Below are 12133 nucleotides of genomic sequence, written 5' to 3'. Positions count from 1 at the left end.
ATTGGACCCACATGCAATAACATGTGACATAAAATCCTAAATAAGAACCAAATAAAATACTCCCTCACAATTCTTTTACAAAATAATTAGTCATTATATTATAATTTGATTATAGTGCTTTGAATCAGGAAAAAAAAAAGTCATTCTCATAGTATTATTTTGTCAGATGGCGGATACTAGAGCAAATGTTATTTTTATGCCTCCGCGCTGGCGACAGCCGTGGCCGGAGGCATTATGTTTTTGGGTTGTTCGTTCGTCCGTCCGTCCCATTCTCGTGAACGTCAACTTGGACTTATCTCACACATCTAACTGGATAAAATGATGAAGCGATGACAGTGGGGTTTCCTGGCCTGTGCCACTGGGCCTGGCCCGCCATTTGAAACCTTAACCCAAGTGCAGTGCCTCGCCCTAGTCTACCCAACTCGCCTCTCTCTTGGATGAAGGCGGGGGGGTTCAGTTATTACCTTAAACTGTAATAAAACATATTTTTCACTTTGGTTACCATGGTCATTAGAATCTGCAGTGGCCCTATATCCAGATTTCTTCTAAATATATGAAGCTATACAGTATATGTACTGTACCAAATGTGGTGCTTTTATCACAAAACAGGTTCACTGTGCTGCTCCACTATAATAAAAACAATGAGTGAGTGAGTGCAGTGGTTTTATCAGACTATGCTGCTTTCCTTTCTAACATCAGTTTCTGTTTCAGGTCGTGTATGGTGGAAGAATCTGGTACCCTGGAGTCCCAGCTGGAGGCCACCAAGGTAAATAAATATCACTCACAACACTTGTTATTCCCAGCGGACAAGTAGTCAACACCTCTGAGCTGAGGTGATGGTAGATGACAACATGTGGCAGGTGTTAATGTAGAGTGTGTGTGTGTGTGTGTGTGTGTGTAGCGTAAGCACCAGGAGATTCGGGCCATGCGCAGTCAGCTGAAGAAGATTGAAGACCTCGGTGCGGCCATGGAGGAAGCACTGATCTTGGACAACAAGTACACGGAGCACAGCACAGTGGGCCTGGCCCAGCAGTGGGACCAACTGGACCAACTGGGAATGAGGATGCAGCACAATCTGGAGCAACAGATACAGGCCAGGTACACAACCAACACATTATAATACAGCTGTTTCACGTCACTGAGTTTATCTGAGGTACAAATTTGAGCTCACGTTGCTCCTCTTTTCTCTTTCAGGAACACCACTGGAGTGACGGAGGAGGCTCTGAAGGAGTTCAGCATGATGTTCAAGTAAGTGGCTTTGACCTCACGTCATCATGACATTGATTTATTTTTATTTTTATTTGTATTTGATAGGGACAATGCAATTTAACATAGGGCATGCTGCACAGAGTTTATAGCTAATTTTCAACTCTTTTCCATGTACAGTGTAATTCAAATATACAGCTTTCTATATGATAAAACCACAATAAAATACACATCGCCTACCACAATACACCAATACACCTTGGTAATTTACAGTACAATTAGCCAACAATGGATACAGCTCTGGTTTGCTTTTAGCCAGCACTTAGCCTTTGTTGTAAAGGACTTTACATCTGGAATTAATTTGATTTCAGTTGGTAATGTGTTCAGGGCTGCCTGAGTGGGTATGTAATGCCTGATTAATTTAAAACAATTAAGTCTTAATGGTTTTCAAAATTCTCCTCATATGTTTTTTTTCTAATGGAGAAACACACAGAAACTGTCTTCTTTCAAATGTATTTATTTACATTGCAATTATAGACATATTTCTATGTCTGCTCTGATGAAGTCACATCCTCATCTTCACCTGTTTATTTTGCAGGCACTTCGACAAGGAGAAGTCCGGCCGTCTGAACCACCAGGAGTTCAAGTCGTGTCTGCGCTCGCTAGGCTACGACCTGCCCATGGTGGAAGAAGGAGAACCCGATCCTGAGTTCGAGGCCATACTCGACACCGTGGATCCCAACAGGTTTGTTCACATGTTCAGAAAATTACATAGATAGGGAATGTCAATTGTAGTAAAGCTGTATGGTATTTACAAACTTAACCTGCCTCGAAGCATTCAAACCAATCTTCATTGACAGCGGTCAACGGCCTGCAGGAGCCGACCGGCTGTTTTTTTTTTTTTTTCCATTTTCCACGTCCAGTGTGATCACATAACTTGTGAGCTTTGGCTTTACATTGCAAACGATCTACTCGTACAGTAGGAGTAGGAGTTACACAACAAAATGTCTAAAATGGTACAGTGTATGCCCGGCTTAACTGTGAGGAATCTGTTTGCAGGGATGGCAACGTGTCGCTGCAGGAGTACATGGCCTTCATGATCAGCCGCGAGACAGAGAACGTCAAGTCCAGCGAGGAGATAGAGAGCGCCTTCCGAGCTCTCAGCACAGAGAACAAACCCTACGTCACTAAAGAAGAGCTCTACCAGGTAAATTTGTGGTTCACTTTTCACTCTGGAATTCAGGAGCATCGAGTCTTTTTATGGAGGTCTAACTGTGTCCCCCTTTCTCCCTTTCAGAACCTGTCCAAGGAGCAGGCAGACTACTGCCTCTCGCACATGAAGCCGTATCTCGACAGCAAGGGCCGCGAGCTGCCGTCGGCCTTCGACTTCGTTGAATTCACCCGCTCGCTCTTCGTCAACTGATCCCTCGCCCACCAGGGACCAATCGGGACGCGTTTTCCCCCCACACACACTTCCAACACGAACACACGGCTGAAACTGCATGATTGTGGCACTAGGAATACTCACTAAATAACAACTGTCTATCGTACTATCTATTTATCGCTCTCTACCCTTAACTCTTTGTGCTTCTCATGATAGCATAGTGGATTTGTCTACATTTGAATGTGATTGTTTTAGCTTGTGCTTTCGATGAATTTAAGAACCTAATAGTAACAATAATGTTGTTATAACACCGTAACAACTGCAGTGTGCTTTAATAAACGCTACTGGTTAGAACTGGAAACCTCAACTGTTGTTTTTATTTCACCAACAAAATTCAATGGTTAGGCTGCATTGTGGGATATTTGTGCCGCCGTAGTGTCCACTGTTGCGTACTATTGGTTTCATACCGGGGTTTCGGACGCAACTTCAGTCTTACAGATTTTTATTTTTCAAAACACAGTTCGCATAAATCCGTCCTATGCAGCAGTCGTCAACCATCCCAGGTTAACATCTCATTCTGCCACCTGATTGGCTATTTGCTCCAGCTGAGCGCTCTCTCTGGGGCTCTGCTCCGTCAGATCGTGACTCAGCTGCCAAACGCAGACCGTCCCGTCTGTTTTCCCCACCGCCAACAGGTGAGGGTTCTGACGGTTGAAGGCCAAACAAGTCGCAGCTCGGTCCGCGCCTCCCTGCTCGATGACGGCTGCCGGCCTCAGTGACCTGCGGCCCAGGTCGAATATCTGCACCTCACCTTAGAGACGGAGAGAGAGAGAGATGCATCTGTCTGACACCCTCAAGTATTGTTAAACTTCACATATCAGGTCGAAAGCTCTGAAGCAACTGCTATCAATTAAAAAGCTGCTAAGGCGCTGAAGTAGGATCTTGACTGTGACTCGCGCTCCAAGTGAACACGTAAAAATGTGTCAATTACTGGAAGTGATGATAACCAAAAGAACATGTGCAGCCTAAACAAATAATAAACAACAGGCTAAATACACACTTTGGCTCCTACAAGCTCTCGAATACACCTTATTTACAAGAATAAAATGTCATCCTCTATTTTGTTTAATAAAAGTGAAGAGCAATGACGTCATTAGGTTTCTTTTGAAATATACTGTATGTGGTTGACAAATGGATGGGCTGATTCATCATGGAGAACCAGTCTGAATCTGACATGTAAATCCAGCTTTGAACACACAATTATTCATATCACAAAGTGTTCATGCTGTACCTTGTCCGCTGGCTGCTGCAAAAACCAGCGGTCTGGTTGGAGACCACTGCACCTGAAACACGTAGGAGTCTGAAACCCTGAGAGAGAGCAGCGGGTCTGTCTGCAGCAGAGAGTGGACGTGGGCCAGACCATCAGTCCCTGCACTCACAAACAGGTTCCTGCAGACACACACAACACACATGTCACTGTTGAGTCACTTGTAAAAATAGTTGCCCATCACTTCTGTAATCTTGTGTTAGGTCGGTGAGCGGAGCTGTGGACCTGTGGAAAGGTGAGCAGTCTATGGAGTGGACGGGGCCGCTTCGGGGCCTGAACGTGAAGACCGCTGGAGCTCTCAGCGTCACACTCTGGCCTTCAGAGGGCGCAGCAGCAGCTGGCGTCTGGGAGGAGAAGGAGCAGCGGAGCAGCAGGCCGCCCTCAGAGCCCACCAAGAAGGTGTCCGAGTCCCAGGGAGACAGAGCCAGGGAGGTGACGCCCACAGTGCTGCTGCCTCGGGCCTACAGGTGACACAAAACGAAACGCATTCTCACTCCACCCACACTGCAGCACAAGGGAGTGTTTTGAAAATTATAGAAAATGTATTTGGTTATTTTCTATACTAAGGCTTTTTTATGACTTTTTTTTTGACATGCTATACCATGACTGTTTTTCATAAAATCTTCGACATACTACACTAAGAATTTTGTTTCCATGAACATTTTCGACATACTATACCATGACTTTTTTTCATAAAATTTTCGACATGCTATGACTTTTTTCATGAACATTTTCGACATACTATGCTACGACTTTTTTTCATAAGTTTTTCGACATACTATATTATAATTTTTTTTTCATGAAAATGTTCGACATACTATGACTTTTTTTTCATCAAATTTTGGACATACTATACTATGATTTTTTTCCATAAAATCTTCGACATACTATACTAATTTTTTTTTTAATTTCTACATACTATACATTGACTTTTTCATAAAATCTTCGACATACTATACTAATTTTTTTTTTTAATTTCTACATACTATACATTGACTTTTTCATCAAATTTTCGACATACTATACTATGACTTTTTTTTCATAACATTTTCGACATACTCTACTATGATGTTACGGTCTCAGAGTGACCGTTCGTTATTGTTGTATATTGCTGCGCTCTCCCTTTTGCTCTTTTCTTTTGGTGCGCTCCGCGGTCCCTCCACTCTGGGATGACGTCACTCCTGGGGGATCCCCTTCAGGGCGTCGCCTCTGGACAGCCCTTTAGGAGGATGCCCTCAGTTTCCCGCTATTTGTGGTCCTGCCTCCGATACTTCACCGCTGATTATCCAATCACCAGCCTGCTGTGCCGCGTGTCAAGACTTAAAGGCCAGCTGTGACTAGGCCATGGCGGGCAGTGATTACAATTGATCTGTCCCCGTGCCTCTCGATTGTTGTGTGAATTGTTAACTAGAATATTGTGTACAAGTCCAACTGGAGTCAGTGGACTTTAGATTATTGTGAAGTTAACTAGTCTGAGGTACTCCTTTGTGTTTATTTTTCCTTTTGAGTAGAGCAGTAGTTTAGTTGTCTGTTTGGTAGGGATTATTCAGGTGTTAGGGTGTGTGCTTTTGATTTCTCCTTTCCGCGCCCCTGAAACCCTCGTTTTTGGTTTTTATAATTCAAACCATTGTACCTTTTATTTTGCTATTATTTCAGTGACGGAAATAAAACAAGTGATTGCCTGATAACACCGGCTGTATGTTACTTCCTTCACCCCTACACCACCTCTGGGTTGTAACATATGACTCTTTCATAACATTTGAAATACTATACTATGACTTTTTTTCATAAAATATTCAACACGATACTATGACTTTTTTCCATAAAATTTTTGACATACTATACCATGACTTTTTTTTCATAAAATGTTCAACATACAATACTATGACTTTTTTTTAATAAAAATTTTGACATACTATATTAGGATTTTTTTTTCATGAAAATTTTCGACATACTAAACTATGATTTTTTTTTCTTGAAATTTTCGACATACTATGACTTTTTTTTATAAACATTTTGACATACTATATTATGAAATTTTTTTCATAAAATTTTCGACATGATTTTTTTTTGTGAAAATTTTCAACATACTATACTACGACCTTTTTTTACAAAATTTTGGACATACTATACCATGACTTTTTCATAAAATGTTCGACATTCTATACTGACTTTTTTCATAAAATGTTCAACATACTATACAATTATTTTTTTTAATAAAAATTTTCAACATTCTATACTATGAGTTGTTTTTTTACAAAATTTTGGACATACTATACCATGACTTTTTCATAAAATTTTCGACATATTATACTATGACTTTTTTTTATAAAATTTTCAACATTCTATACTATTATTTTTTTTATAAAAATTTTGACATACTATATTATGACGTTTTTTTCCTAACATTTTCGACATACTATACCATGACTTTTTTTTCATAAAATTTTCGACATGATTTTTTTTCATGAAAATTTTCGAAATACTATACTATGACTTTTTTTTCATAAAATGTTCAACATACTACGACTTTTTTTTTTTTATTTCTACATACTATATAATTACTTTTTTTCATAAAATGTTCAACATACTGACTTTTTTTTTTTTTATTTCTACATACTATATAATTACTTTTTTTCATAAAATCTTCGACATACTACACTGAACTTTTATTCATAAAATTTTCGATGTTCGTCGTTTAAGGAAGTGGTCTTATTTCTGATTCATTCGGACACTGTGGATGAGCAGTTGGGTTCCAGTGTTTGCCCTCATCCTGAGGCTCACCTTGAAGCTGGTGTTGCTGCTGTGGGGAACCTGCTGTCGAATTAAGGCGTAGGCGGCATCCAGGACAAAGCTGCCCTGGTCGGAGTCCACTGTCCACAGCAGCACCCTTCCTCCTGAACTAGCACTGAGCACCCCAAACTCTCCTTTCTTCTGCAGGGGCACCCAGACAACCTACACACACACACACACAAACAAACAAACAAACACACACACACAGATAAATCAAAGAGCAGTTTACGTTACAGTACAGCTCTTTCAGTCCATCTTGTTGAAGTGTTGCAGTGAAGTTCTTTATTCTTCTTCGCTCCGCAGTAACAGATCTAAATACTGCATATAATCACAGACCTATGAGATCAGTCTCAATATTAATGAATGCACACAGAAGGATTCACAAATTTATTTTGTGAATTAAATATAAATGACTCCACCAAAATATTTTTCAATGCACACTAAAACAGTTATTGTTGTATGTAAATGTAAAACAAATCCACAAATTATAGTATAGTACGTCGAAAAAAGAGTCATAGTATAATATGTAAAAAAAAGGTCATAGTATAGTATGTCAAACATTTTCATGAAAAAAGTCATAGTATAGTATGTCGACATTTTTTTTATAGTTTAGTATGTCGAAAATTTTCCGAAAAAAAGTCATAGTATAGTTTGTTGAAAATTTTCAAAAAAAAAAGTCATAGTATAGTTTGTCGAAAATTTTATGAAAAAAAGTCATAGTACAGCATGTCGAAAATTTTCAGAAAAAAAAGTCATAGTATAGTTTGTTGAAAATTTTCAGAAAAAAAAGTCATAGTATAGTTTGTTGAAAATTTTCAGAAAAAAAAGTCATAGTATAGTATGTCGAAGATTTTGATGAAAAAAAAGTCACAGTATAGTATGTCGAAAATTTTCCGAAAAAAAATCATAGTATAGTTTGTTGAAAATTTTCCGAAAAAAAAGTCATAGTATAGTTTGTCGAAAATTTTCCGAAAAAAAGTCATAGTATAGTTTGTTGAAAATTTTCAGAAAAAAAAGTCATAGTATAGTTTGTTGAAAATTTTGATGAAAAAAAAGTCACAGTATAGTATGTCGAAAATTTTGATGAAAAAAAAGTCACAGTATAGTATGTCGAAAATTTTCCGAAAAAAAGTCATAGTATAGTTTGTTGAAAATTTTCAGAAAAAAAAGTCATAGTATAGTTTGTCGAAAATTTTCCGAAAAAAAGTCATAGTATAGTTTGTTGAAAATTTTCCGAAAAAAAAGTCATAGTATAGTTTGTTGAAAATTTTCCGAAAAAAAAGTCATAGTATAATTTGTCAAAAATTTTCCGAAAAAAAGTCATAGTATAGTATGTCGAAAATTTTATGAAAAAAAGTCATAGTATAGTATGTCGAAAATGTTCAGAAAAAAAGTCATAGTATAGTTTGTTGAAAATTTTCCGAAAAAAAGTCATAATATAGCATGTCGAAAATGTTCAGAAAAAAAGTCATGGTATAGTATGTCCAAAATTTTCCGAAAAAAAAGTGATAGTATGTACGGAGCGTTCACACTAATCAAACGAACTCGACTTTGGGGACAAGTGTACTCTGACCCGGGCCCGGGTCCCTGATGTGAAAGCACCCTTGATCACAAAATTAATTTGTGAATCCTTCTGTGTGCATTCATTAATATTGAGACTGATCTGACTCCATACAGACTGCAGCATACAACATTAGACTGATGTAGATAATTGAAGGTTCATACCATTGCCGGTAGTTTTGGACTGAAGCTGATACTTTTTGATCCTTTTTATTCTTGCAACTGTGCTAAAGCCTCTCAGAACAAAGTGCTGGACGCTAAACCTCTCCACTGGCATCAAATAGCCTACATACGGTATCACTGATCAGAGTGCTATCATGGGTGTACCACGCTGAGCTCCAATAGGAAGTGCTGTCTACTCACCTGATAAACAGGCTCTCTGTGGCTGTCTGCTGACATCCCAGTTTGGACCAGCACCGGGTCCTGAGTCTGACTGGTGTCCCAGACCACCACCTCTCCACTGTACAGACCCCCTGCAGCAACAACAGCGCACACACACAGTTTACATTAAGCTCTATGCAACAACTGTGTGATCGAATGAATGAAGTCCAGCTAGAGCCAGGCTCAGATTACAGATGGTCTTTGTTGGTACAGATTATTTTGTAATTTAGTAGTGTTGTCATTGACAAATTAAATCACTTTTCCTCAAGTTGCCAGCTCAACAACATGTTTTTGTTGAAAACTTTACATCGAGATGAGATGATTAAATTTGCGCTGACCTGCTTCAGACTCTGTGAGCATGCAGAAACCATGTGTAATCAGTTCATGATGTGAAAAGCACAGACTGGCAGTGTAACGTTACCTGCAATGAGTGCAGGCTGGCTGGGATGACAGCACAGAGCGGTGACTGCAGTGGGAACATCTATGACCAGATCAGCCTGATTGGGATTCAGGCCTCGGCGGTCCAGGTTCCATGTACAAACACACGACCTCTCAGTGCTCCAGTCTCCATCGTCAATCCTGCCCAACAAAAAACACACACATTTGAATCACACTGACCACATGATGAGTACAGGAGGCTTCTCTAACACTTTCCTGTTACTACAACTAGTGTAAAATAATATGATGCCGTGGGTTGGTTTTCCTCTTGTCCTTCCCAATTCCTTGAGTCACCAGCCGCCACTGATATAGATATAGATATATAGACACACACATTAAGACAACATACCGACCGTAGGCACAGGCAATAACTGAACCTGTACAACTCCAGGACACACTGGTTACATGAAGACCTCTCTCTTGTGCGCTGGGATGTTGAAGGCAATGAAGGCATGACACCTGCAAACATGATAAACTGATTCTGAACATGGAGAAACAGTATCATACAAGGAACTCTCCATAAACATCAACCCACGTCAGAAAACACCATTTTTGTTTGATACTTACCAGCTGACTGTAATCTTCCCAGTTCACCTGGAACTCATCGAAGGCGTGACTCCTGGCATTTCTGACCAGCTCTCTGATGACCGTGTCCTCAACCCGCTGTAGGAAGTCCTTCAGGCCAGGCGGCTCCGGTTCATCGTGGTTCTGCTGGAAGAGCTGCTCTTTCGCTTGATACTGTGGTTCCGTCTGAGTGCAGCTGGTGTTAGTCGACACAGTCTGAGCCTCGGCCTCAGTACTGTGCACCGCTCTGGTCTGACAGCCTTTCTGAAATAAACAGCACATAAAAACCCTTCTATTATCAATCATATAGTAATAGCAATTTTGAGTTAATTAGACTTAAGCAGGTGCAATATTGATGCGTTGTGCTTAGAGAGGCCACATATTTCATTATTTTAAAAGTTAAAAGTTAGTTTTAGGTGAGTGTAAAAATGTTTATGTCTTAAAAACAAAAATCTGGTCCTCTCTCTAGGGCGTTTTTCCTCATCCGAATAGAGGGTTGCACTGTAAAGGACATTGGGTGTTGTATCCTGTACAGATTGTAAAGCCTCCTGAGACGAATTTGTGATTTGGGTTTGGTTTTTGGTCGACATACTTTACAATGACTTTTTTTCATTAAATTTTCGACATACTAAACTATGACATTTTTTTTTCATAAAATTTTCGACATACTATTCTATGACTTTCTTTTATAAAATTTTCGACATACTATACTATGACATTTTTTTTTCATAAAATTTTCGACCTACTATACTATGACTTTTTTTTCAAGAAAATTATCGACATGCTATACTTTGACATTTTTTTTTTAAATAATATTTTTAACACACTATTCTTTGACTTTTTTTTCAAGAAAATTATCGACATACTACACTATGACTTTTTTAATAAAATTTTCAACACATTTTCATCATAATATACTGACTTTTTTTCTTGACATACTATACTATGACTTTTTTTAAATAAAATTTTACAATTTTCTATACAAATAAAATTGACTTGACTTGAGTTATTGTGTATTATTCTTGAACAAATATGTTGTTTACAGAGTATGAATGTAAGTCAAATAAATGCATTCAACATCTCCTATTCAGATGGTCTAAAAAGCACCAGGTTCTCAGCCTTGTTGTTTAATGCAGTGTAAAGTTGGTATCAGAGCTTCCACCTCTGCTCCCCACATTTCCCAGCAACACCTGAACGTCACATGTGTCCACTAACGCTAACAGCTAAGCTAACTACTGTGGTACAAGTTTATGTAATATATAAATATTCTGCAGCTAAAGTACATTGTGATTCATGTTAAATGAGCACTTTAAGAGCTAAAGTTAGTCAAACATACCGACTCCTGAGCCGCCTGCTGAGAGATCCTCCACAGAGACTGAACACTCACTGAGTCCAGAGCTTCATCAGTAAACATGTTACTGATAAAGAGATTAACTCAGGCTAAATACAAGTTAAATAATCAACATTATTACATAATTAAACATTAACTATGTTAACTAGTAACTACTGCATTCACATCGTTAAGACAGAGTAGGAACTGTGTTAGCTCGGTCAGTTAGCTGTTCTCCTAGCATCCTCCGTAACCAAGCGAGCGTCACCTTGGTTACGGAGACTCTTCTTCTTCTTCTACTACTACTTCCGGTTTAGAGGCGCATTACCGCCACCAGCTGGACTGGAGTGTTTAACAAGAGATTAGGTCAGAGGTCAGCAACCTTTACTATCAAACACCAACCTTTACTATCAAAAGATGTTTAAGCAAATAAAAAAAAAAAAAATCTGTCTGGAGCTGCAAAACATTTGAGCATTGTGATGAAGGTAACACAGTTTATAGTCTAAGTATATAAGTCTAATGCAGTGAGGGCCAAAGAGACAATGTACTATGGAGTATTAGGGCCACATTGAGGGAAAAAACATCTGAGATTTACAGAATAAAGTCACAACTTTAAGAGGAAAAAAAGTGGTAATATTACAAGAATAAAATCATAACTTTACGAGAAAAAAAGTGGTAATATTACGAGAATAAAATCATAACTTTACGAGAAAAAAAGTGGTAATATTACAAGAATAAAATCATAACTTTACGAGAAAAAAAAGTGGTAATATTACGAGAATAAAATCATAACTTGAAGAGAAAAAAAGTGGTAATATTACGAGAATAAAGTCATAACTTTACGAGAATAAAATCATAACTTTACGAGAAAAAAAGTGGTAATATTACAAGAATAAAATCATAACTTTACGAGAAAAAAAAGTGGTAATATTACGAGAAATAGTAATTGTATTGTGTGGTTACGCGCATGCGTACGTTTAAAACTGTGGGTCTGCGATTGCTTGGGCCATTCAGGGCGATTATATTGATCAACAGACAGACTGGACAGGAAGGTCAAATATCCTCAAATGCATCTGTCCATTTTGTCATTTGTCTTTATATAAATATTCAGTTTTGCTAGATAATTGTTAATTTGCTTCTGTCCAGGATG

The 12133-nt window shown here is 38.5% G+C and overlaps 2 protein-coding genes across 7 annotated transcripts in view; one reads left to right on the top strand and one right to left on the bottom strand.

The window, feature by feature from the left end:
* sptan1 (spectrin alpha, non-erythrocytic 1) overlaps positions 1 to 2951 on the top strand; it is a 37218-nt gene extending 34267 nt beyond the window's left edge. For all 6 annotated transcript variants that reach the window (XM_037753343.1, XM_037753342.1, XM_037753341.1 and 3 more), the window contains 6 exons: positions 712 to 766; positions 902 to 1098; positions 1195 to 1248; positions 1805 to 1951; positions 2266 to 2413; positions 2504 to 2951. In XM_037753343.1, the coding sequence (XP_037609271.1) occupies positions 712 to 766; positions 902 to 1098; positions 1195 to 1248; positions 1805 to 1951; positions 2266 to 2413; positions 2504 to 2629 (727 nt within the window). In that variant the 3' untranslated portion in view covers positions 2630 to 2951. The remainder of the gene's footprint in view (positions 1 to 711; positions 767 to 901; positions 1099 to 1194; positions 1249 to 1804; positions 1952 to 2265; positions 2414 to 2503) is intronic.
* Positions 2952 to 3075: 124 nt separating this feature from the next.
* On the bottom strand, positions 3076 to 11264 carry dync2i2 (dynein 2 intermediate chain 2). Its single transcript, XM_037753346.1, has 9 exons — positions 10990 to 11264; positions 9657 to 9917; positions 9439 to 9548; positions 9073 to 9230; positions 8634 to 8743; positions 6702 to 6872; positions 4143 to 4378; positions 3882 to 4039; positions 3076 to 3401 (listed from the first exon to the last, which is right to left on the bottom strand). The coding sequence occupies exons 1-9, from the start codon at positions 11065 to 11067 to the stop codon at positions 3163 to 3165; spliced, it is 1521 nt and encodes a 506-aa protein (XP_037609274.1). The 5' UTR covers positions 11068 to 11264; the 3' UTR covers positions 3076 to 3162.
* Positions 11265 to 12133: the final 869 nt, after the last annotated feature.

This window comes from Sebastes umbrosus, chromosome 19 (assembly GCF_015220745.1).
Source record: "Sebastes umbrosus isolate fSebUmb1 chromosome 19, fSebUmb1.pri, whole genome shotgun sequence".
Lineage (NCBI taxonomy): Eukaryota > Metazoa > Chordata > Actinopteri > Perciformes > Sebastidae > Sebastes > Sebastes umbrosus.
This window is presented reverse-complemented; position numbering and strand designations above follow the sequence as displayed.

Bases quoted from the DNA above. Each gene is read 5' to 3' on its own strand.
- dync2i2 (XM_037753346.1), bottom strand. From the start codon at position 11,067: ATGTTTACTGATGAAGCTCTGGACTCAGTGAGTGTTCAGTCTCTGTGG. The intron at 9,549-9,656 runs GTAAGTATCAAA...TCATGTTTGCAG, and splicing joins GGGAAGATTACAGTCAGCTG to GTGTCATGCCTTCATTGCCT. The intron at 8,744-9,072 runs GTAACGTTACAC...TTGTTGCTGCAG, and splicing joins CCAGCCTGCACTCATTGCAG to GGGGTCTGTACAGTGGAGAG.